We start from the raw sequence: 27,104 nt of genomic DNA on the forward strand, positions 1-27,104 counted from the left end.
CAAAACAGCATTATCTATCCAGGGTTTATATGCATCATTGTTATGGACAGGGCATACTTCCCCTGACAAGGTCAGCATCTGCTAAACCGGCCTCTGCCACAAATAGACACAGGCAAGGGTTGCGCAGTTTAGCTCCAAGATAAAATAGGCTTGATCATGATTGGACAAGACTCTTATCTCTATTTTGATTGGTTTACTGTGCTGTTCATCATATTAATCTACTTCCTGGTTCGACTGCCAAGAGGTTGTTGCTAGCAACCAGACGCCAACCTGACTGTCAAGTTGTTGTTTTCACGCTCTGCAGTCATTGATCCTGGGGTCTGTGCAGGTTGATAGCTGCCAGAGACATCGGAAGAACTGTAAGTCCCCGGCATGCATGTCAGAATGCACCCAGAGATTCTGAGCCATCTTATTTTGCATAACATTCTGAGCCTGTGGTTTTCTCTTGCTAACTCTGGCTACCGTAGCCGGCTCAGCTAAGTAACATTTAGGCTACGAGGTGACGACTTATGTCGGTCAAGATGTCATGGCACTTAGCTCGATCTAACGTTAGCTAGGGAGACTGCATTCGCTAGAGTCGAAATACTACTCAAGTAGGCTAGATACAGCAGCTGTCCTGCCCTGTCATAACAACCATGTCAGTGTAAAATAATAGCTACCTAAATAAACCATTTGTTTATTATGGCTAGCTAGCTAGTAGCCTAATTAACCAGCCACTATTCGTGGACCAAAGCTAGCTAAATTGATAATGATGACTTCTCAATAGCAGGTCTACATTTACTAGCTAGTATGGAAATGCATGGATGTCCAGTCCCCCCAGAATGATACACAGGTCAGGTTGTTTTTGGCTACAGTACACAAGTTGCAACTTGCTCATGCAACTCATGAGTAGGTGGGTCATTCGCGTTTGAGAATTGTAACTTGGCTTGATTTCACCTAATTTTAACATTCTGTCATAAAGAGCAAGTTCCACTTAATAAAAAACAAATTTTCCCATCCCGAGAGGTTAAATAAAAAAAGACTAGTAAATGTCTATTAAAGCGCAACTGAAGACAATAAACAACTTATCTGATAGAAAGTGTTTATTTTACTGTCAAAATTGACCACAAATTGTAAATAGGATAATTTTGTTTATAAAGTCAGTCTCGTCCAAACTTTTAGTAGGTGAGTTCATCATGACTTACTTGAGGGTTGGATTTTGATTTCGACAATGCTCACTTGCCCAGTACCCACTAAAACAGGATAACCAGCTGCGGTGATTGCCTCTATCCAATCCGACCACAGAACACACCGATATTGGGACACACAAGCCCATCAGTGCAGTGGATCTGACTTTGTTTACATACAGTAAAACAAGTTGCATTTTTTCTTACGAACACTTTAGCTAGATGTAAAATTGCGCTTCTAAAACCTCTTTAAAAATGTAAACATTAATTACACATTTCTTGAGTTATCTTAGATTCATTCTGACTTTTTTGAGGAAGTAATACTGCCTTTTTCCCTATGGTGTCTCATGGGGGACAAACGTCAGTAACCGCCACATCGAACCACACCACCAAGACTGAAATCCGTTTTTTTCTTAATGAGCAACACAGAAACATGCGGAATCGGTGCGTTCAGTCTCTCTTTAAGTGTTTGACCATAACAGGGGAAATGGAAGCCTGTTGTGTGCAACAGGGAGGGACAATTTAATGCAAACTTCACCCCCAAAATGTTTAATGTTAAATTATTTTTAGCCTGTAGCCCTATCTATGGGTAACAGGGTTGACGTGTTAAGCTCGACCCACTCAATTTTCCACCACAAAGCACCAGAAAATTGGCAGAAAGAGTAGAACCAGCTCACCTGCTCTGTTCAGTCTTTCTTTTGAAAAAAATATTTAAAGAGGAATAGTTTCTCCATTTTAAAACGAGAGTTCTGTTCACTTAACAGGGTTGACCTTAAAATAAGCGACATATGAAAATGAATCGCTAATCACATGAAACAAATAATTATCTTCAAAAATGACTTTGTCAAAACAACAAAATAACTAGGGCTTTATTTACAATGATGGTGAAAACATGGGTAAATGTTGGCATTAAGTGGGCTGAAATATTCCTAGAAGTCACAGAGGGTGCACGGAGGGGCATGTCAAAATGCTGAATTTTGGCACTTTAGCAAATCTTTATTCTATATTAAAGGGCACTTCATTTAATATAACATACTTTTAAATTCAATATTGGTGCACAATTTCTACAGGAATGCAAAAGGCACTCTTTTTGTGGATTGACCAAGGTAACCTATTGATGTAATAACAATCACTGGCAGTATTACCCAGTATCTGCCTTTGTTACTACAATGCGATGTTTCAGGTCACTCACTGTTAACTAGGATAAAGGATTTGGTTGCATACTGATACATGGATTTAGGCTAGTTTAGTACCTCAGGGGATAAGAATTTGCCACAGTAGGCTATTTGATTTATTTGTTGATAGAACTGACCAACCTCTTGACATTGACTGGATGGAATCTCAACTTTCCCAGCTGTCTCACCCTAAAGGCATTCCATTGCCCTATGTCTTCTTTCCATTTCTACATTCCCATTTTACAAGCTTAAATGTCTACTTAATATGCTTTAATGCCTACTCTTTAGAGCCAGGGAGCACTTAATCACTTTAATACACCTTTATATAACATACTGTTAACTAGCAATGCCTTATGGAACAGCTTGTCTTGCAGCTGGAAGGCGCCGCCATGGTATGATGGAGGTACCTGTTCACCATTCACATTGCGACAGTAAAATGGGGATAGAGGCCTTTGCATAGTACTGCCTCTATATCAGTCAGTGATGAATATTCATGAATCACAGTGTCATGACATGCTCTGTAATTGGCAGCAACATTAGTAATGACACTGCTGGTATTGAGTGCCTGCATATTCATGTCGTGGGCCAATATTTCCTAGTTGGGGTGTTTTTTTCCCCCCTTTTTTCTTTCTCAAAATGTATTCTGAAGCTGCAGGTGGCCTTGATGCCACAATCAATTGCCTGTTGGATTGTGCTCGAGTGAAAATCAGGGAAACCAAGCTTGTTTTGATGATTAATCTAGCTTGCCTAATCATCGTGGAATACAAGGGGATCCAAACAGGCAAAGTTAGGCCTAGCCTAAATCTCATTGTTACGCTTTGTATGAATTTAGGTCTTGCATGTTTTAGGCCAGTTTATCTACTTTTATTTCAAATAGATTTTTATTAGATGCGATTTTGTCTTACTCAGTCTTAAATCACCTCTCTATTATTCAATGAACTCATTGTAATTTATCCATATTAGAACCAGAAATAGAGGAAACCATGAGGCAACATTGTCTCTGACTCTGAGCCACTGTTTACTGTTATTCTATCTTAGCTTCATAATTTGCTGTGATTCCATTTCAGTCCTTCTAAAGTTTCCTGGAATGGATGAGGGAATTGGCTCAAGTTTTGTATAAGCATGGCTTTCTCCTTAAGCAGTTGGATGGCAGGATTTCCTCACCTGTGCTCCAACTTGTGGTGCTGATGAGGAGGCTGTCCTGGCAACAGTTGAATAGGTTGGGTCAGGGTTCCCCAACTGTACTTGGCCACCCAAGTTTCCTGAGCAAAAAACAATAATGTATGTTTTATTGTTGGACATAAAATACCTTAAAAACACTAGCAAATCAGCTCCAAGTAATTTAACAAATCTGTTCCAAAGTATTCCCTCGCATAATTTAGATATACACTGAGTCTACAGAACAATGGACTCTACAAGGTTTTGAAAGCGTTCCACAGGGATGCTGGCCCATGTTAACTCCAATGTTTCCCACAGTTGTGTCAAGTTGGCTGGATGTCCTTTGGGTGGTGGACCATTCTTGATACACACGGGAAACTGTTGAGCATGAAAAACCCAGCAGCGTTGCAGTTCTTGACACAAACTGGTGCGCCTGGCACCTACTACCATACCCCTTACGAGGGCACTTAAATCTTTTGTCTTGCCCATTCACCCTCTGAATGGCACACAGACATAATCCAATTGTCTTAAGGCTTAAAAATCTTTCTTTAACCTGTCTCCTCCCTTTCATCTACACTGATTGAAGTGGATTTAACAAGTGACATCAATAAGGGATCATAGCTTTCACCTGTATTCACCTGGTCAGTCTATGTCATGGAAAGAGCAGGCGTTCCTAATGTTTCCTACACTCAGTGTATGTGATCATACAGAAATGTAAGCAAGGTTTGAAAGTATTATGTTTTACTCAAATACAGTTGAAGTCGGAAGTTTACATACACCTTAGCCAAGTACATTTGAACTCAGTTTTTCACAATTCCTGACATTTAATCCTAGTAAACATTCAATTTTAGGTCAGTTAGGATCACCAGTTTATTTTAAGAATGTGAAATGTCAGAATAATAGTAGAGAGTGATTTATTTCAGCCTTTATTTCTTTCATCACATTCCCAGTGGGTCAGAGGTTTACATTCACTCAATTAGTATTTGGTAGCATTGCCTTTAAATTGTTTAACTTGGGTCAAACATTTCGGGTAGCCTTCCACAAGCTTCCCAAAATAAGTTGGGTGAAGTTTGGTCCATTCCTCCTGACAGAGCTGGTGTAACTGAGTTAGGTTTGTAGGCCTTCTTGCTCGCACACGCTTTTTCAGTTCTGCCCACAAATATTATAAAGGATTGAGGTCAGGGCTTTGTGATGGCCATTCCAATACCTTGACTTTGTTGTCCTTAAGCCATTTTGACACAACTTTGGAAGTATGCTTGGGGTCATTGTCCATTTGGAAGACCCATTTGCGACCAAGCTTTAACTTCCTGACTGATGTCTTGAGATGTTGCTTCAATATATCCACATAATTGTCCACTGTCATGATGCCATCTATTTTGTGAAGTGCACCAGTCCCTCCTGCAGCAAAGCACCCCCACAACATGATGCTGCCACCCCCGTGCTTCACGGTTGGGATGGTGTTCTTCGGCTTGCAAGCCTCCCCCTTTTTCCTCCAAAGATAACGATGGTCATTATGGCCAAACAGTTCTATTTTTGTTTCATCAGACCAGAGGACATTTATCCAAAAAGTACAATCTTTGTCCCCATGTGCAGTTGCAAACCGTAGTCTGGCTTTTTTTATGGCGGTTTTGGAGCAGTGGCTTCTTCCTTGCTGAGCGGCCTTTCAGGTTATATCGATATAGGACTCGTTTTACTGTAGATATCGATACTTTTGTACCTGTTTCCTCCAGCATTTTCACAAGGTTCTTTGCTGTTGTTCTGGGATTTATTTTCACATTTCGCACCAAAGAACGTTCATCTCTAGGAGACAGAACGCGTCTCCTTCCTGAGCGGTATGACGGCTGCCTGGTCCCATGGTGTTTGTACTTGCGTACTATTGTTTGTACAGATGAACGTGGTACCTTCAGGCATTTGGAAATTGCTCCCAAGGATGAACCAGACCTGTGGTCTACAATTTTCTTCTGAGGTCTTGTCTGATTTATTTTGATTTTCCCATGACGTCAAGCAAAGAGGCAGTGAGTTTGAAGGTAGGCCTTGAAATACATCCACAGGTACACCTCCAGTTGACTCAAATGATGTCAATTAGCCAATCAGAAGCTTCTAAAGCCATGACATAATTTTCTTGACTTTTCCAAGCTGTTTAAAGGCACAGTCAACTTAGTGTATGTAAACTTCTGACCCACTGGAATTGTGATACAGTGAATTATAAGTGAAATAATCTGTCTGTAAACAATTGTTGGAAAAATTACTTGTGTCATGCACAAAGTAGATGTCCTAACCGACTTGCCAAAACTATAGTTTGTTAACAAGGAATTTGTGGAGTGGTTGAAAAATGAGTTTTAATGACTCCAACCTAAGTGTATGTACACTTCCGACTTCAACTGTATATCTGTTTGGGCTTTTGCGGTCAATTTGCAGTCTCCAAATATTTGCAATTATGTTCTGTCCCACTGGCCATTCACTCAAGAAAAAATTGGCCCGTGGCTGAATCTAGTTGATTATCCCTGGGCTAGGCTCTGGTTGAGATTGATGGTATCAGGAAAAAGTCACACACCAAACCACCACTGTTAGTCAGGTTACATTAACCAACACAATGCTAACTTCCTTGAGAGCAACTTCCTGAACTTTGAGCAAACTGAACTAGCAAAAAATGAAGGAGTATGTTAATACCAACTGCTTTCAAATGCAGATTAGTATCATGACTAGTGATGTGTGTTTTTCTCAGTTCCAGTTTTATTTTGTCTTACAGGAGGCATGGCGATCCGAAAGGCAGTCAAAGGAACTGCTGTTGTAGCAAGTGGAGGCTTGGTAGCCTTTTATGGCCTTACACAGCTGACCGAATACAGAAAAAAACAGGTGAGCCTCTAGCGTCCACGTTGTTGAAATGCTACAGTGAAACTTGAAGACTGCATGTCAACCAGGTCAAATACTGTATGTGCAGAAATCAACTTGGCCTTTGTTACTTTTTGGTGACCTTGGTAATGTTTGTCCTTGTAGATCTCAATTTCTTGATGTATTAAAACGTTTATGTGTAGAAACGATTAGGCCCAGTTATCAGCAGATGGTTAGGGAAGGTTAATCCCTTCCCTCCTAATAGACTACTTCACTTCATTTTTGTTTGGTGTAATGCTCTTTTATTGTACTTTACCATCTTAGCTTAACATATATGCATGTAGCATGCAGATTTTGCCATTAATCTAGATGGACAATATTTTGAAATGGGGTGGGGTAGTAGGGAGGTTGTAATAAATTAGCATGTGATTTATTGTTTTTTATTCCTTGGTAGGGTCTGAGTTTTTTCCCCCACGGAACATGCCTGGTTTCTTTTTTCCTAAATCCATCATAAAGAATGTGAAGACGTGCATAATAATGAAACACATTTATTAATGTGCACTGTCCCCTGGAGTCATATGACAATGAAATGGATGACTGGTTTGTTTGCGTGGATGGTCTAGGCCCGACTTTCGCACGTGGAGGCGGTTGAACAGGTGAACATGGCCTTCCAAGACGAGCTCCCGTCCAGGCAAGCCCAGCTAACGGCCTTACGCAACACCCAGGAGTTTGATGTTCTCGTTGTAGGGGGAGGAGCCACGGGCTCAGGTTGTGCCTTAGACGCCGTGACACGGAGTAAGTTGCCTTTTGCAGTCTTTGTCACTTGCAGTCTATCAGTTGTTCCTAATGCGTTAACTGTCCTTTCCCCTACATGTCTTTTGTATGTGGATAATTTCTGTCATCATGTTTTAGAATATCATCAACAAACAATAATCTGGGCTCATGGAATGACTAATCTCTGTAAAATAACTGCTAAGAAACATAGTGAAATTGGCTGATTGCTGTACATAAACTATGACCACTTCATTGTGGATATCACAAACTATTAAGGCAAAACTATTTTGATTAGTCTCACACATTTTTCTCTCTCAAATTCGGATGAATCCCCTTTATTCAGCTTTCACAACAGCTGCAGTTTGAATCCGCATTTAGTAAGGATTTTGAGCTGCTGTACACTTTTGTTCCAGTCCCCCCTCACAGCATCAGGAGGATATTCTCTGTCCTGATGTTGCATAACCTTCTAGTCATGGTGCAGAAGCTGCCTCCAAGCCATCTCCCTGGGGTTCAGCCCGTAAGGAGCTTCAGAAGCCAGCTACCGAGGCTGAACTCCAGAATAGCTAGGATTGAATAGCTAGGATTCTTTTCCCCGGAAGAGACTCCAGAGTCCAATCACCAAAAATTTAAAGATATCTATTTTATTCCCCTTGTGGTTACCATTACATCCTAATCAATTATCTATGCTGCTCCAGTGTCCCTGCACTTGTAAATATGGTATCAGAACTGACTTTTTAAATATTTCCTGTATATAGTATGCTTATGTAACAGTATAGCTTCCGTCCCTCTCCTCGCCCCTGTCCAGGGCTCGAACCAGGGACCCTCTGGACACATCGACAAAAGCCAACCTCGAAGCATCGTTACCCATCGCTCCACAAAAGCCGCGGCCCTTGCAGAGCAAGGGGAACAACTACTTCAAGGTCTCAGAGCGAGTGACGTCACCGATTGAAACGCTATTAGCGCGCACCCGCTAACTAGCTAGCCATTTCACATCGGTTACACTCACCCCCCTTTTGACCTTCTCCTTTTCCGCAGCAACCAGTGATCCGGGTCAACAGCATCAATGTAACAGTTTAGCTTCCGTCCCTCTCCTCGCCCCTACCTGGGCTCGAACCAGGGACCCTCTGCATACATCGACAACAGCCACCCTCGAAGCATCGTTACCCATCGCTCCACAAAAGCCTCGGCCCTTGCAGAGCAAGGGGAATAACTGCTTCAAGGTCTCAGAGCGAGTGACGTCACCGATTGAAACGATATTAGCGCGCACCCGCTAACTAGCTAGCCATTTCACATCGGTTACACTTACTTCAAATCAAATGTTATTTGTCACACGCTCCAAATACAGCAGGTGTAGGCCTTACCGTGAAATGCTTACTTACAAGCCCTTAACCAACAATGCAGTTTAAGAAAATAGAGTTAAGAAAATATTCAGCAGTCTTATGGCTTGAGGGTAGAAGCTGTTATGGAGCCTTTTGGACCTAGACTTGATGGTCCGGTACTACTTACAGTGTGGTAGCAGAGAGAACAGTCTATGACTTGGATGACTGGAGTCTTTGACAATTATTTGGGCCTTACTCTGACACCGCCTGGTATATAGGTCCTGGATGGCAGGATACTTGGCTTCAGTGATGTACTGGGCTGTACGCACTACCCTCTGTAGCGCCTTAAGGTCTGATGCCAAGCAGTTGCCATACCAGGCACTGATACAACCGGTCAGGATGCTCTCGATGATGCAGCTGTATAACTTTTTGAGGATCTTGGGGCCCATGCCAAATATTTTCAGTCTCCTGAGGGGGAAAAGGCGTTGTCGTGCCCTCTTCACGACTTTCTTGGTGTGTTTGGACCATGATAGTTTGTTGGTGATGTGGACACCAAGGACCTTGAAACTCTCGACCCGCTCCACTGCAGTCCCTTCGATGTGAATGGGGGTGTGTTCGGCCCTCCTTTTCCTGTAGTCCACGATCGTCTCCTTTGTCTTACTTACTTACTTTATTGTGTATTTCACACTTCCTATTCTTATTTCTTGTGTGCATTGTTGGGTTTTGAGTTTACAAGAAAGGCATTTCACTGTACTTGTGCATGTGCTATTGAAACTTGGTTAGAGTTTTCTTTAAGCTGTTTCTCTCCTTTATCGATTTGACTGTCTAATGGTGAAATAGCAGGGGTTTTGTAAACCCCCGCTGTATCCCCCTTTCCTAATCCACATTTTATTTTCCCTTTCTTCCTTTCAAAATTGGGATTTACGGTGTCTATCTGTCAGGGACAGCAAACAAGCCTCTAATGGTGGGAGTGAGGAGCAGTTTCAATGTTAATGAATTTTATGGAAGTCAGACAATTCCTCCTCCAATATACTCTCTTTTTAGATAACAATATAATTACAAAAACATGATCAAGTAAAGTGATTTGAACCGTCTTTTTTTTATTACATGTTTTACTTGTTAGGTCCTTGAATTATTATCAAACAGTTTTTACCCAATGGAATATGTATGCCTGCACAATATTTCTCCCATCATCCATTATTACAGCAGAAGTACATGCATATGAAAATAATGTGTGATGTATTCTAAACATTTGGGACAATAAGTAGCCAAATCTCAGCTTGCTGTTGATCTGTTGCCTTGGTTCCCTTCCCGCCGTCAGATCTTAAAACTGCCCTGGTGGAGCGAGACGATTTCTCATCTGGGACCAGCAGCCGGAGCACCAAGCTCATTCACGGAGGAGTCCGATATCTACAGAAAGCCCTTGTGAAATTAGATTACGAACAGGTAAATGCTTCATTTTTTCTCTGCAGCTGACACTTATCTGGTGAATTCCTGGTCCGTCTGGTCGTATTGCTTTATTTACCATCTGGAATCATTTTTCATTCAAAAAAGGTCTTGACATGCTCGCCTTGAGTGAGTGCCTATGATTTTCTAAGTTATTTCAAAGAATTCCTACAACTGGGAAAGAGAGGAAGGAGTAGCTAGCACCCCTGTCATTATCAAGACGGAATTAGGCTAATACAGGACATTTATATCAGAGTAATGGGAGGAATAAAGCATTTGGGCCTTCTTTTGACTGTTTATTGTTAAGAAGAGTCACCCAGGTTCGAACTCAAATGTCACAGTTTTCTGTTACATTTCAGAGCACTTGAAGAATCTCATTATTTTAGGGCTGTGTTTTTTTTTTTAAGTCTTATTTTCCTATCTGTTTGAACATGCTGGGGTCTTGGAGGTGAGCTGGAGAAGGGGCCAATTAGTGTGATTGCAGGAAACATAACTGCAAAGTCAGCAGCAGTGCAGCAAAGTACAGGCTACTCACCTAATCTACAAGCCAGCGTGGAAATGGAAAGCAAATTAAGGCAAATCATTCCATATTTGCTTTGGGCCGGCCACTTTGGTCATCCGTGATAACAATAACGTTTACATTTTTCTTCTAGTAAATGATTAATCACCATTATACCATTTAAATCCCTCACTTAAGAAGACATGACCCATGTATACTGTATATCTGTTGTTCTAAAGAAATACAATGAACCCGATGTTACTGTATTTCATAGCACGCCATTAGGACACAGGGGTTAAATGGCTATTTATTCACACTTAATGGTTATATTAGCTACTGTGATAGGAGTCAGTGTAGTTCAGTATTTTTTTCTCATGTGACCTCAGCACTACCGTATTAGGCATTGAGAGAAAAATATATATAACCAGGCTTCAGAAAGTGCTAAGTGGATACGATTGAGCTTGTACTAATTGTTTTATTTATTGCAGTTATGTTTTTAATTGTATAGTTTTGTTCATTGTTTTAATTTTTAAATTGTATTATTAGAATTGTTTTATTTCTTAAATGTTTTAAATCTGTCTTTTTATCCTGGGAAGCACATTGCGTTGCATTCCATGTCTGACACGTGCTGTATAAATAAAGCTTGATTTGATTTGGATGTGATCCATTTGGACCTTCTTTTCTCCTCAAGTATATGATGGTGAAGGAAGCGCTGCATGAGCGTTCCAACCTCCTGAATATCGCCCCTCATCTGACTGCACTTTTACCCATCATGCTCCCCATATACAAGTAAGAAGAACCTCCAATCTCCGCCTCTCACATCGTTTCTCACTTACATATACCACCGAAAATACCACATGAAGCTGTAAACCTTTCCCTTGGTAAAGACATAACGTTTTGAAGATGGCGATAAGTTCACCTGAATGGCAATAAACTTTAAGACAACTACCCGGGGCTGAGAGGCCCATTGTGGGTATGGGTAAAATGGCTGATGGTCCACCTGTACCTGCTCACAATCTCACCATCTTACCATCTCACCCCAGCTCTTTTGAGCCTTGTGTGAACTTAGGGGCTTGATTTGATTGGTGATGCCTGGTATCATGAGCATTAATTGCACATGACATTTAAGATCCTTCACTGGTATTTAAAGCGGTGAACAGGTGTGTCTCATTACTGAAGGGTGTGGGAAAACCCGGATTGGCTTCCAGTGCTCTGCCATGCACTGCCTAAAGTCATCATGCCGACACAGACCCTATATCCGTCACACTCAGAAGTGCACATCTTATACCTACCTTCCCAATTCTATTATAGTCCATAAACCTCAGAATGTATTATTCATTGTATATTTAGCGTGAACCAAAAAAATACACTTACAGAATGACGCCTAATTGATTCATAGTAAGTCATCGGAACTTGATGACATCACCAAGTGGCACTTTCTTATGACCTTTTCTGATGATCTTTTTGATTACAGAATGTCGAAATGCAGCGTTTTCACATATGTAGACACCGGTATGGTGCTGGAGATATTGAACATGAGGCGAAAAAGTGGTGGAACTCCCCTTTTTAATTGTAACTTTTCCACTGTGTGTGAGGTGGTGGCAGCTTCCCTACTACTGGGCAGGGATCAAGATATATGACCTGGTGGCTGGAGCCCAGTGCTTGAAGAGCAGCTACATCCTCACCAAGACCAAGGCTCTGGAGCTCTTTCCTATGTTGAAGAGAGACAAACTGGTTGGGGCCATTGTCTACTATGATGGTAAGCCGCAAACCATTTCACCAAATATAGAACCACTGATCCAATCAGTCAAAACTGCAAAAAAAAGACTGCACCTTTTTAAAGTCTTTTTTTCCACTAAGAATCCTGTTTTGTAAGTGTAATCTGTGTCACTAACATATATGATATAATTAAGCAGTAAAGCACGAGGAGGTTTGGAATATTGCCAATATACCACGGCTAAGGGCTGTTTTTACGCACGACGCAACGAAGAGTGCCTGGATACAACCATTAACCATGGTACATTGGCCATGTACCACAAACCCCCAAGGTGCCTTATTGCTATTAGAAACTGGTTGCCAACGTAATTAGAACAGTAAAAAGTATATTTTTGTCATACCCACGGCTTTCAGCCAATCAGCATTCAGGGCTCAAAACACCCAGTTTATAATCCCGTATAGAATGTAAATTATTATTTTATCTCCTGAATCTTTTGTCTTTCATGTTCCTTCATAGAAATAACTCCTTTTCGTTCACAGCAATATAATTGCTGGCTATGTGAGCGTAAACAAATTAGAAACATCATGGTTTTAAGCAGAAAATAGCCAGTAGGCATTCTCTTGTTGGTTCCATCCAGTCCCAGGACCCATCCTTTTCTCCAGGCTATCCGCGCCGCGTGTTGGCATCAGAAAAGCAAAGCATATGTTGATTGTTAGCCGGGGTGTACATAGCATGTCCTGTTTACTCAAGGTCTCCTACGTAGCCTCAAACTCCCAACTTGGTTTCTCCAGGCTATCTGTCAGACTTCATTTAACATTTGAGGATATGTGGATTCCCATGTACTGCAAAAAGGCAACATATTTCTAAGGGAATGTGGCTGCGATCTGAGCAGTGATCTATCTGTCAACCTTACTCATTTAGCAGAAGTAAGTGGGAGAGAGGGTGTTATGCTGGAGCGATATAATTTAGCTCTGTTTTATAATATCACTTTTCTGTTGTTTTTTTTTTCAATGTCAAAATATGATTTTATATATTTATTTTTAAAAAGCACTTCACTAGATATCATATTATTTTGGTAAATTACTGAAAATTAAAAGGTGTGAAGACCTGGATAAAAATATTGTATGTGTTTTTTTCCCTTCTGTTATTCAATCGGTAACAATTATGACAATGACGTTTTAAAAGCTGACCTTCCTTATGTGGGATTGGGCTTTGACTGCTTCAGTTTATCTCCTCAGGATTCCTCAAGCCATCATGCTCACATAGTTTCAACATGTAGACATGCCTTAGATCATACAATTTAGTCCAAAATGATCAAATTGATTGTGGAACAACACACATGAGGAGCTATAGATCACAATATTCCAACTGAAATGGATCCATTTCAAAGTTGATGGCAGTGAATAGTATATATATATATATACAGTGGGTTAACTGCCTTGTTCAGCGGGAGAACATTTTTACCTTGTCAGCTCGGGGATTTGATCCAGCAACCTTTCGGTTACTGGCCCAACGCTCTAACCACAAGGCTACTATGTCCTATGCAATATTACAGTATAGCTGGACTAAGGTGATATATGACAATTATTACACTTCATCATTTTCATATGCATTTTTTTAGGAAATACAGACTCTGTGTGTATTTATCTCTCCTCCCTTCGTTGCCCTCCTCTCCTTTAGCCAGAGGAGTCATTCGCAGAAGCGTCTGGGATAATAGCTGCATCCCCCGCTGTACCTGCAACAATTTAATTGGACAAGTCAGCCCAGCCAAGCATCTCTCTCTCTCATGACTGGGAGACATGATGTCATTATTGTCCCTGTCATTTTGCAGCATTTTGTCCAGCCGTGGAGTTCCTCTCACTCCAGTGAGTTTTGTACCTCCAGGAGGCGCGGATTATAGTGGAGGAGGAGGTACGGGGCTGTAGGGGAGGGGGCCGGGGCTCCCACTCAACTGTCTCTCCTCTAGGGAGACATGACACTCAGCTCTCTCCCTATGCTCATTATTGATGGCCTGTGCTTTAATGTTCAGATTATTTGTATTATGTATTATCATTATTAGCGTTATCAGATTATAATCCCGTTATTAGAAATATGGCATTGTAATAATCCTTTGTTACGTTATCTGTCTAATCCTGGAACTAAATCACATTGAACATTTTGGTAAGTGTAGCTGTAATCGGATTATTTTAACATTGTGATGGATGTAGCTGTAATCTGGGCGATGCAAATGTGTGACTGGCAGCGGAGCCAGGCTCATAGCGGAGAGCTGTGGATCATGAGGTTAGAGGTCAGCAGGGGGCTCAACAATCATCCAGGATCAGACACACTGACTGTACACGGACAACACAGCACTATGTTAGCCAACCATACACTCTAATGGGCATATTCAGCCTACAGAGATGAGGAAGTGGATTCTATGGTCCTCCTAATACATCATGGCAGGGTGCATACTCTTGTATGTAATTCATTCTAAAATGTGGCCTTTAAATGTGTTGTTTTCTCATGTTTTACTTTTTGTTTCCAATTAATGAATTTATTTTTCTTAGTGGTGGAATGGCTCGGAGCATGCGGTAGCATTAACCAGCAGAGCCTACCAGTTACCTAGCCTCTGGTCGTTCAAACCGCAAATAAATCAAGGCACAAAAGAACATTCCTGCAAAGTAACAACATTCTCTTCCCCTCAAGGCCAACAATGAGGACTTGAACCTCGCCTGGCAATAACAAATAGAAAGAAAGTCGCCCAAGACACCAACATTAAAAGTGATTAATCATCTCTGTTCTTTTCTCTACTTTGAACCAAAGGATTTTCCAGCGATAAATCTTCAAAGATGTACATAAGAATCCCTTCCTAATGAAACCGGGCTTTGTTCATTTGTCACCTTTTTAGACCCTTTCATTTAAATTACAAAACTTATGACCTCCTGACTCTTGAATATAGATCTGGGTATATTCTCAAGCCAGCGAGGGATTAATCCATAAATCTTCATACCAGATTCCTCTCTTCATTAAAAGGATTCTGAGGAGGGATCTTCTGCTTTACAAGTAGATCCGTCACTGTCAGAATCCCAACTCCTGATGCTGATGTACCAGGGACATTGCAAAGAATTATTTTCAATGCTCACTACCATGATCATTTCCCCATGTTTTGCACCCATTTTGAAAAAGAGCAGTATTATTGATTAGTTGTAAGTAGATTTTATCCTCACTTGACCTAGTCCTCTGTGTTTCCTAACTGGACCGCGTATTGAATCTGAACAATGTGTATGAAGTATACACATTATAGTCATCATGTTCCACGTAACTAAATTAGTGTCCTCATGTTTGCAGGCAGCGATGGCACACTCATGCATGTGGTGTGTATACAGAAATAAGCATGGGTTATTAGAGAACGGGTAATCAATTCCCAACCCTGCGTACTTGGTAGGTTTAACACTTTGACCAGCCCTGCCGTGCCCAGCCCGCTGCTGTTCTTGTGGAGCCCCCCAGCCCAGTGCAGCGTGGGGGTGGGGGGGCTCCACAAGAACAGCACACACAGGCCAAAGGGCCACTGTGGCTTTAAGTGTGCTCCTTGTGTGGCCAGAGCAGCCATCCCACTGATGCAAAGTGACAGGGACAGATGTGACATATCGGTTCCGACACACTTCCATACCACCAGTCACAGGCTGGGGGTGACTCACATCCTCTCTCCCCTGGTCCTGTCCCCCCGCTGCAGGACAACACAACGACGCTCGAATGAACCTCGCCATCGCCCTCACTGCTGCCAGGTATGGGGCTGCCATAGCCAATTACACTGAAGTGGTGCACCTACTGAAGAGGGTAGATCCTCAGATGGGCAAAGAGATTGTCTGTGGAGCGCGCTGCAGGGACGTGATCACAGGTGAAACTACAGCTACAAAGCCGGCGCTTCCGCCCTTCCTCCCTGCCCCCTAGCACTCACCACAGGGCGTTAACTCTCAGAGCCTGCCTGTTAGGTAGCCCTGTTAATCAGTGGTATTTTGCACATAGTCATTGAAGATCTAATGTGGGGCTTTAATATTTTATAAGCATTTTATGGTGTAGAGAGCTCCTTCCGATCTGCTAGCAATATAATATGGAATTAGCGTACTCCAAATGGCCTAACTTACCTTTTAAATGTCACGCATAGGAGTGGCTTTGGAGGAATAAAGCATAACCAAGATTTGAGGACCTCAACACATGACTGCCCTCTGATGTTTTGAAAGATATAAGTGTGCGTTCTTTCTGAAGAAGAAGAAACGGCTCACTTTCTTAAGAGAGAGGCCTCACAAGGAAAGGGCTTGTAAGAGTACTTTGAATCACTATTCGGCGTTAATTCAGTTGACTGTATTCCTGTTTCTCTCTACAATATGAATGTGTCAAGTGTTACAATGTATATGCTTGAAAATGTCATTTTTTTTATGTCGTTCAGTTTTGCTTTCCTCTGCTTTCGTTGTGACATGGCGTCACAAGTCAAATTAGGAGGGTAGTCCATTCTTTAGGTCGTTGTCAAAACGGATCATTTAGTATCATCATGCTACGTTTGATATGGGCCCCATTTTGTAAAGGCTCGTCAACATCAAGCAGCACGTTGGCTCGCATCCCAAATGGTACCCTAATCCCTACATAGTGCACTACTTCTGATCAGCGCCCTATAGGCCCTGGTCAAAAGTAGTGCAGTAAATAGGGAATGGCGTGCCATTTGGGATGCATGCATTTCCCTGTGCGCATTAAAAGCACTCCCTCGCACACTGCCTCTTGGGCTGCACTTTGACACAAAGAGGCGAGAGGGAAATTAGGTATGTCTGGTTCCTATTAATTACAGTCTTCTGAAGTCTCCCATGGACACACGAGAGCCACTCTATTACGGAAGGGGTGTTGGCTGATAAATGAATAATCCCGGTTGTCACTGGGTACAGATGAATGGCCCCTGGTGATTGATGCTGTTTTCTTTCATAGGGCAGGAATTTGATGTCAGAGCCAAATGTGTTATCAATGCCACGGGACCTTTTACCGACGCACTGCGGAAAATGGATGATCAGAAGAACCCCAACATCTGTCAGCCCAGTGCTGGGGTGCACATCGTCATCCCGGGCTATTACAGGTAACAAACGACGCCCCCTTCTGTCTCCGTCACGTCCCCCCCCCCGCGCATCACTGCATCATTAGCGCCTGCCTGATCAATTCATTAGCACCTTCGGCTGAGCCACGGAGACAGGGTCAGCCAGGACAAAACATAGGCACTCTTAAGATACAAGAAGCTCTTGCATGGATGGTTCAGAACAAGTGCTTGGTGCTGAGGGGCTCTGTTCAGGGGCATCATGTCTCTTTGTGTTTCTTCACACTCCCTGTTAGGTCGAAAAGGCCATTTAGATGAGTTTAATCAAGCTAACAGATGGCATTGTATGCCGTTTATCTCCAGATGAATATGGATTTTTGAAGAGAGCTTTTGGCCTACTCAACCAGACTTTCCTATAATGCCTACACTTTTAGGAAAAAAGGTGCTATCTAGAACCTAAAAGTCCCCATAGGAGAACCCTTTGAAGAACCCTTTTTGGTTCCAGGTAGAAGCCTTTTACACATTACTACATGGAACCCAAAAGAGTTCTACCTGGGACCAAAAAGGGTTCTCCTATGGGGACAGCTGAAGAACCCTTTTGGGATCCTTTTTTCTAAGAGTGTACTCAGTGCTGGTTTTCTTGTTGATGCATGTTATGTGTGTTTGCAGGGCAACAAAAAGTGCCCCCCCCCTTTCCCGCCACCTCTACCCCTCCCCTGTTTCCTGTATTAAATTGAGTCAGTACCTTGTGCATGTGTTTTAAACAGGACAATATGAGTGCTATGCTGTCGCTGGAACTATACGGGAGCAGCGGCGTAGCTGGAATTGAAACCAGCAGAATTAATCTCCTGGAAAGACCGTTGACAGGAGCCTGATTATGGGGTGTCCCCCAGTCGGCCCGCTCACGACCCCCAGCAGACCAAAGGTTAATGCAGTCTTCTTGTTTGCTTCCCCCACTCTACCTCCACCACACCCCCTCACCACACCCCTGCACCCTACCCTCAGTCCAGACAACATGGGGCTCCTGGACCCAGCCACCAGCGACGGACGCGTCATCTTCTTCCTGCCCTGGGAGAAGATGACCATCGCCGGGACCACGGACACGCCCACGGAGATCACACCGCACCCCATCCCCATGGAGGAGGACATCAACTTCATCCTCACGGAGGTCCGCAACTACCTCAGCCCCGACGTCGAAGGTGACTATGACCTGCTATGACCTGCTTATGGTTTCTCAGAGGGATTCACAGTGCAGGAGTAGAAGATCTCTAGTATAATCATGAATTGACATTTCTTTACAAACTTTTGATAATGCAAGATGCGTTATCTATATAATAACTCAATTAGTCAGTTATATCTTTATAATAACTGGAATATCCAGTCATTTCAGAAGTCTGGATCGTTTTATAACAATGGTATATCAGTGAAATGGTTGTATTCTAAACAGCATCGTTTTTCAAGTCAATCTTCCATAGGGTTATGGAAAGGAAGGCCATGATGCTAAAGGTATAAAGGTAGCAATGTCAACACATACTGTATTTCCTTCACAAGCCATGAATCACTGGTGTGCTATACTTTTACACTCACGGCACTATAATGACGTTACAATCATACCTAATTCATAACAGACATTTATGATAATAAATACACGTCCGACAATCTCACAGTGTTTTTTTTCTCCCCCCTCTCTAGATTTACAAATGGCTGATGGAGCAAGCAGCTGACTGATATAAATGGGCTAATGTGATGGCAGTGTAGCACAGTGTAGGACTTCCACCAGATATTAATTCATCAGGCGGCCACAGAGTGCAGACAGATACAAATTCCTGCTTTAATTATGTATGGGACCTGCAGTCGAGAAACAGGAGACATCAACCAACAACACTCTGAGGATTTCTTATAGGAACTTTGTGAAGCCCTATTTAATTTCTTCCATAGTTATTTTGTTTCCTTCAACTATAATGCATTGCTGCCTGTTGTTTCCCTAAACACTTAGGACAAAATAGATTATCTGTTTTCTACTCACTATACCTCCACATGGGAGGTTTGTTATGAATAAGTGAAAAATAACCAATACCACATTAAATTATATTGTTTTCGATTTGCGATTTTTACGAGACCTTCCTGGAGCCCTCGTTATGTATTTTGTATATGTTTTTCCGATTTGGGGCCTCTGATGGCCTTGCCGATTGACTGGTTTATCAAAACCCAGGGAGACTTTATTAAATGAAGGACCGTTGGGTATCTAAACAGAATGCAGTGCTATTGATTTTGGAGAAGTGGTCTAATTGTTTTCAGTGCACAAGGTGTTGTCGAGATTATTTGATTGATTAGCTTGATTCTAGTCTATATCCACATCCTCTCCTGGCCAGCCAATCTAATGGCACAGTAATGCCAAAACACTGCATTCTCCATCATTATTTTCCATCTATCTATATCCAGCATAAGATTTACCCCAAAACGATTTTGCACATTTCCTACTCATTGGCTGCCCAGCTTTCCTTCTACCAAGACCTCGAGACAGTAGAGAGGTGGCACCTGTACAGTACAGTAGATCTGTCTGTATGGAGCATATGGAGGAGGACTATGTGTCATGGTGGCTCTGCGGCTCAGGTCTCAGACCAGTGTCCAGGCGGCTCCAGGCTGCAGCCAGCATGCTCTGTGCTCTGGACGGCCCGCCAGGCTGACATGTGGCGTATGTCTGGGCGAGACCCTGTCTCCCCAAGTCCTGTGGTCACAGTCGGAGCAGAAGACCCTACGGCCTGAGAACAAAAAAAAACACACAAGTGTGAAGTGATGGAGCCGGCGGCCATGAGGGAGCGGACTTTTCTCCTCCGTCTCATCGCTCCGTCCTTGCCTGTGGACGTGCTGGGGCTCCAGACGTGGAGTCTCCAGTAATTCTGAACGGCAGAGGAAAGGAGAAGAGGAGGATCTTTCCAGGGGGGATTTGTCACATTATGCGGCGGTGACACCTCAGAGGAGACATAGTGGCCTGGAGTGGACAGGCAGTGTCTCCTCAGTCCTTCCTCCAGTCCTTCCCGTAAGGAAGTGGTCTCCATGGCTTCTCACAGTCACACCAACCTCTGAGTGACACCCAGCAGACAGTTCCAGATCCCTACTGGAATCAGACCTGGGTTCAATTACTATTTGAAATCATTTCAAATACTTTAGCTGGGCTTGATTGAGCTTGCCTGGCACAATGGAACCAATAGAATAGTCATAAAACTGCAAATACCGCCCATCTGGCACGCCAAGCAGGCTAAATCAATTGCTAATAGTGTTTTAAAAGATTTAAAATCGTTTTGAACCCAGGTCTGACTGTAACAGGACCGTACCAGTAGCACACCCCTGGCCTGCTGTTGCTGCAGCTGAAGCACTGGGCCTGCTTTGTTCTTCTACTGCAGTACAGACTGGACTCCGTTATGTCCCAAATGGCACCCTATTCCCTATATAGTGCTCTACTTTGGACTTGGGCCCATTGGGCTCTGGTCAAAAGTAGTGCACTATATAGGGAATAGGTTTCCATTTGGAACGCATCCCTCTCTCTGCATGGTGGAATGTTTCCACACGGCCTCCATTCCCTGATAATGAGTCATCCCAACAAAGGACCCATCAGTTCAACTCATATTGTCTCTTATAATCCAAAAATGGCACTCTTTTTCATATTGTATCCTTCACATCCCAGACAACCCACATTTCTGCGTGGAAGAATATGTCCTTTGTTCACAGCCATATTTTTTGAGGAAGGGCAAATGTATATGTTTTCAGTGTGAGTTGAATGGTTTTTAGGTATGAATCAATCTCAGCAAGACTTCTGAGGCTGTCCTAATATGGACACCATACTGGACTAGGAAGTATACCCACAAAGTTGAAGTCAATCAGACTGAGCCGGTGAACTCTTGAATGCAGCCAGCAGGTCCCCTATGTTGAATACAGCCAGAGTTGGAGACCGAGCGGGCTGTTTCCCTATTCCCCTATATTGTGCACTAGTTTTGACCAGAGCCCTATGGAACCTGGTCGAAAGTAGTGCACTAACTAGGGAACAGGATTCCATTTGGGTTGCAACCAGAGATGTTGTTTATCATGCATAGCTCTCACTTTGCACCGCCGTACAAATGAGCTTTGTCTCTATCTGCTCCCCTTTTACTGCCCATGTGAGGCCTTCAGCCCCATAGCTACTCAGCTGTCATAAATGTTTAAAAAATGCCCTTTGATAACGAGTTTGTCATTGTTTTATTCAGAAATATCAACCAGCCCATTATAGTGGCAGCTATTTTTTCAATCGATACACAACAGCATATTAATATTTAATTCTTTATATGTCACCGCGGTATGAAGAGAGAGCGGCTGTTGTGGTGTATGAGTTGGAACTCATTTATTTTCTAGCAGTAGAGGGAGGTGTTATTTAGGCTTGCAAGGATTCCACTAGCTGTCCATCACTCTCATAGCTGTGTGTCTCTCCTGCTTTGTGTAGCCTAACGTGTGTGCGTGTGCGTGTGTGCGTGTGCGTGTGCGTGTGTGCGTGTGCGTGTGTGTGTGTGCGTGTGTGTGTGTGTGTGTGTGTGTGTGTGTGTGTGTGTGCGTGTGCGTGTGCTGTGTGTGTGGTCTCACTCTGTCTGGACTCTTTGTCCTGTGCAGTGAGGAGAGGAGATGTCTTGGCAGCCTGGAGTGGTATTCGTCCGCTGGTCACAAACCCCAACTCCAAGGACACTCAGTCAATCTGCAGGAATCATATTGTCCACATCAGTGACAGCGGACTGGTCACCATCGCTGGTTAGGCTGTACAGTCAAATGTTTCACTGCATTTTATCAATGCTAATCATGCTGTACATGTAACTTACTCTGTGAGAGATAATATAGGCCTATACTTGAATTGCAGCACTAACAAGTCTATTACAGGTAGTGTGGTAATAACACCATATTAGCACAAGTCTATTACAGATAGTGTGGTAATAACACCATATGAACACAAGTCTATTACAGATAGTGTGGTAATAACACCATATTAGCACAAGTCTATTACAGATAGTGTGGTAATAACACCATATGAACACAAGTCTATTACAGATAGTGTGGTAATAACACCATATTAACACAAGTCTATTACAGATAGTGTGGTAATAACACCATATTAACACAAGTCTATTAGATAGTGTGGTAATAACACCATATTAACACAAGTCTATTACAGATAGTGTGGTAATAACACCATATTAACACAAGTCTATTACAGATAGTGTGGTAATAACACCATATTAACACAAGTCTATTACAAGTAGTGTGATAATAACACCACATTTTAAATCCTTGTCTAGGTGGGAAATGGACAACATATCGCTCCATGGCGGAGGATACCCTGGATGCTGCAGTCAAGGCCCATAACCTTTCTGCAGGCCCCAGTAAGACAGTGGGCCTGATGCTAGAGGGAGCTAAAGACTGGACTCCTACCATGTACATCCGCCTAGTACAGGACTATGGCCTGGAGGTGGAGGTGGGCACAACAACTAGTTGCAAAATTCTGTTAACTTTCCCAACATTCCCAGGTTTTCCTGAAATCCTGGCTGGAAGATTCCCGAAATCAGGAAGGAATAAGCAGAAGGTCCGGAATCCTCCACCTAGGGTTTCTGGAAAACCTGGGAATTTTTCAAAAGTTACCAATCATTTTAGGTAGTTGTAATGATTTATCGAGGTGCCAACTTTAAAGTAATGGTCTGCCATAATTGTATGACATCAATTTGTAGGAGGATACTAATGAATAGTCAGGCCCATTTGTAAAGCTGAATTGAATGGCTCCTTTAGTACATGAGTCCACACAATCCCAGAAGCTGCTGTCAAATGAAAATTGTGCCATCAGTACCCTGACATCTCAATGATAAGCCACATGTGTTCATCTTGGCCAATGAGTGAATTGAACACCAGTGCTTTTAGCACAGTGTATTAAAAGTGCTAACAGCGCAGCTTGCACTCTCTCTCTGTCACTGCACCACTCAGACACATCTCCAGGACAGTCCACGCCATGTTAGACTTCAAATGAACTGTACAATGACCTGCAAATGACAAGCCGAGAGAGTTGCAGCCCCCTGTGACTTAGTGTGAATGAGATTTAACCCTTCGTTAGTGCGGAATAGGGAAGAAAGCCTAATCTATGATCCTGATGTTGCCGGAATGTTTAAAAAGGTCAATGTGCTGATATTTTTGACAGCGCGTGACCTTTTAGTGAAAAAAAGTAACCAAACCGGTTGAATTGAAATAACTTCTTCTTTGTTTAGTTCTGGCACATAATGTATCACAGTCAAAGCATGCTGTCTCCTCTGCAGCCATCTCCACCATGAGTGACTTGACTGTTAATACATCGTATTGATCTCATATCAAAAGGTGCTGTTTAAATGCAATGGATTTCCCAGGGACCATTGGCCCATTCTGGATTTTAACTGGATTGCAAATGTGTGTGATGTCCAGGTGGCCCAACATCTGGCCTCTTCCTACGGAGGGAGGGCCTACGAGGTCGCCAAAATGGCCCATGTCACCGGCAAACGATGGCCCATTGTCGGCAAACGCCTCGTATCTGAATTCCCCTACATTGAGAGTGAGGTTTGTGTGTACATTATATCTAGGGATGCAAAATTCCAGTCACTTTCCCAAAATTAGGAAGCTACTGTAGTTAAAGACATGCTCCGGTACTTTGGCGATTTAAGAAAGTATTTTTTTAACTTCCCACTTTGGGCTAGGTGTGTTAATGTGTAGTTCATACATGCATAATCTATGAGCAGAATTACTGTTTTACCTCAATTAGCCACAAAATCCCTAGTTTGAAAGCAAATGTCTTCTTGAAGCTGTGCCTCGCTATTTTCCCTACATTTCCCCTCACCCGGGTCAGTCCCCTAGCAATTTGAGTTCTAGAAAATGAGCTTCAGCCCCTCGCATTTGAATGACAGCTAGCAAGAGACCTGCCCAGCGTTATCCAATGAGTTTGCTGGGCGGGCGGGCGGGAGGGAGGGAGGGAGGGAGGGAGGGAGAGAGAGAGAATTTTCAGGGACCACTTTTGGCTCGCGAGTGCTACTTTCAGAACTACTTGCTAAAAAGTATACAAAAGTACCGGAGGATCTCTTTAACTCCTAATCAACAGAGCTAACAGAAGAGTGAATAGGTGAATGACCAGAGGTGCATTAAGTGTAGACTAAGCATTATATTGTTTCCAGGTCCAGTATGCCATTAAAGAGTATGCGTGCACGGCCATTGATGTGATCGCCAGGCGCACGCGGCTGGGCTTCCTGAACGTGCAGGCGGCCGAGGAGGCCCTTCCACGCATCGTAGACATCATGGGAAAGCAGCTGACGTGGAGTGAGCAGAGGAAGAGGGTGAGCTGCACCACTCTCTCACAGTAGGGTTGCAAAATTCCAGGAACTTTCCAGAAAATTCCCAGGTTTTCCAGACATCCAGGTTGTAGGATTTTCAGATTTCCTTCTCATTTCCTTCTGATTCCAGAAATCTTCCAACCTGGATTCCTGGAAAACCTAGACATTTTGGGAAAGTTAATGGATATTTTGCAACCCTATTTCACAGACAAAACCACCGCATTCAAACCCCCACATCATTCCTTAACCCATTCGTACAGTATACAATCGGTATGCAAGAAAATTCCTATTGACTGGCACCATTCCCAGTATCTCTCTCCCATCCAGTCACTGATTTTCCCGCTCGGATATTCCCACACGTGCATTTTGATCGACCTCACATTAACTTGGATACATTTGATCTTTATTAAGAGCCATAAATTGGCTTTGGTCATTACCGTAGGTTAATTACTGAGGTTTGCTTTATGCTGTTGCTACATTCACACTGTAATCATATGCAGCTAACAAAAGCCATTTACTGCTTGGGTATCCCCTAAATAGGTATTGTTTTGATATTTCTATTCCAGTCTAGGTTTTGTTTGTATTGGACTATTAATAGAGAAATACCTAACTAGAGCTTTGATACAGTTTGATTCTCATGAATTCAGATGGGGCCTCACCCTTCCTCTAATTCTCCTTCTACAGTAGGACCATTGAACTTTAACCCAGTCGTGGAGTGATTCTCGCCTGCATTCCTTAGAGCACCTTTACCAATCCATGACAAGTCAAATTCGGTATTGAATGAGAATGTATTAATTCACCGCTATGGATAACTGACCTCTGTTTTTACCGTATTTAGGTTGAGCAGGTATTTAGAAAGCCACTAAACTACAGCATTCGTGGTAGATTGCAGGCCACCTGTTTGTATGTGGGTGTTTGAGTGTCTGCTATGTGATCAATGTGTGCTAATGGTAGTAGTGCTACTGCTGCTGTGATGAATGTCTGGTATTCTAATGGGCCTTCAAATCAAATCGTATTGCTCACATACACATGGTGAGCAGATGTTATTGCGAGTGTAGCGAAATGCTTATGCTTCTAGATCCGACAGTGCAGCAGTATTTAACAGGTAATATCTAACAATTCCACAACGAAACCTAATATCTATCAAATTCCACAACAAAACCTAATACCCACAATCTATTAAAGGAATGGGATAAGAATAAATAAATATAAAATATATGGATGAGCGGTGACAGAGCGCCTAAGATGCAATGGATATTATAGAATAGATAGTATAGTATACAGTATATACATATGAGATGAGTAATGCGAGTTATAAGTAAACATTCTTAAAGTGGTATTATTAAAGTGACTAGTGTTCCATTTAAAAAAGTGGCCAATGATATCAAGTCTGTAGGTAGGCAGCCGCCTCTCTGTGCTAGTGATGGCGGTTGAAGAATCTGATGGCCTAGAGAGAGAAGCTTTTTTTCAATCTCTCTGTCCCAGCTTTGATGCACCTGTACTGACCTCGCCTTCTGGATGGAAGCGGGGTGAACAGGCAGTGTCTCGGGTGGTTATTGTCCTTGATGATATTTTTTGCCTTTTTTAATGTTTTGCCTTCCTGCAGTTGCCGTACCAGGCGGTGATACAGCCCGACAGGATGCTCTCGATTGTGCACCTGTAAAAGTTAGTGAGGGTTTTCAATGACAAGACACATTTTTCAGCCTCCTGAGGTTGAAGAGGCGCTGTTGCGCCTTCTTTACCACACTGTCTGTGTGCATGGACCATTTCAGTTTGTCTGTGATATGTACACTGAAGAACTTAAAACTTTCCACCTTCCCCACTGCTGTCCCGTCGATGTGGATAGGGGGGGGTGCTCCCTTTGCTGTTTCCTGAAGTCCACAATCATCTATTTTGTTTTGATGACATTGAGTAAGAGGTTATTTTCCTGACACCACACTCCGAGGGCCCTCACCTCCTCCCTGTAGGCCATCTCGTCGTTGTTGGTAATCACTGTTGTGTCATCTGCAAACTTGATTATTGAGTTGGAGGCGTGCATGGCCACGCAGTCGTGGGTGAACAGGGATTACAGGAGGAGACTGAGAATGACCCCTTGTGGGGCCCCAGTGTTGAGGATTAGTGGAGTGGAGATGTTGTTTCCTACCTTCACAACCTGGGGGTGGCCCGTCAGGAAGTCCAGGACCCAGCTGCACAGGGCGGGGTCAAGACCCAGGGACTCCAGCTTAATGATGAGTTTGGAGGGTACTATGGTGTTGAATGCTGAGCTGTAGTCAACAGCAATTCTTACATAGATATTCCTCTTGTCCAGATGGGATAGGGCAGTGTGCAGTGTGATGGCGATTGCATCGTCTGTGGACCTATTGGGGCGGTAAGCAAATTAAAGTGGGTGTAGGGTGACAGGTAGGGTGGAGGTGATATGATCCTTGACTAGTCTCTCAAAGCGCTTCATGATGACAGAAGTGAGTGCTACGGGGCGATAGTCATTTAGTTCAGTTACCTTGGCTTTCTTGGGTACAGGAACAATGGTGGCCATCTTGAAGCATGTGGGGACAGCAGACTGGGAAAGGGATTGATTGAATATGTCTGTAAACACACCAGCCAGCTGGTCTG

At 42.9% G+C, this 27,104-nt stretch overlaps 1 protein-coding gene across 2 annotated transcripts in view; it reads left to right on the forward strand.

The window, feature by feature from the left end:
- The first annotated feature begins 228 nt into the window (after positions 1 to 228).
- LOC106581822 (glycerol-3-phosphate dehydrogenase, mitochondrial) overlaps positions 229 to 27,104 on the forward strand; it is a 49,581-nt gene continuing 22,705 nt past the window's right edge. Inside the window, exons 1-13 of one of the 2 annotated variants that reach the window (XM_014164199.2) lie at positions 229 to 359; positions 6,249 to 6,355; positions 6,955 to 7,126; positions 9,746 to 9,870; positions 11,061 to 11,158; positions 11,965 to 12,128; positions 15,799 to 15,963; positions 17,040 to 17,184; positions 18,145 to 18,338; positions 21,778 to 21,912; positions 22,455 to 22,630; positions 23,599 to 23,730; positions 24,339 to 24,497. In XM_014164199.2, coding sequence (XP_014019674.2) covers positions 6,254 to 6,355; positions 6,955 to 7,126; positions 9,746 to 9,870; positions 11,061 to 11,158; positions 11,965 to 12,128; positions 15,799 to 15,963; positions 17,040 to 17,184; positions 18,145 to 18,338; positions 21,778 to 21,912; positions 22,455 to 22,630; positions 23,599 to 23,730; positions 24,339 to 24,497 — 1,767 coding nt within the window. In that variant the 5' untranslated portion in view covers positions 229 to 359; positions 6,249 to 6,253. The remainder of the gene's footprint in view (positions 360 to 6,248; positions 6,356 to 6,954; positions 7,127 to 9,745; positions 9,871 to 11,060; positions 11,159 to 11,964; positions 12,129 to 15,798; positions 15,964 to 17,039; positions 17,185 to 18,144; positions 18,339 to 21,777; positions 21,913 to 22,454; positions 22,631 to 23,598; positions 23,731 to 24,338; positions 24,498 to 27,104) is intronic. The other variant, XM_014164200.2, reaches the window with a different exon arrangement.

The sequence above is a fragment of the Salmo salar genome, chromosome ssa21 (genome assembly GCF_905237065.1).
Source record: "Salmo salar chromosome ssa21, Ssal_v3.1, whole genome shotgun sequence".
In the NCBI taxonomy this organism is placed as follows: domain Eukaryota; kingdom Metazoa; phylum Chordata; class Actinopteri; order Salmoniformes; family Salmonidae; genus Salmo; species Salmo salar.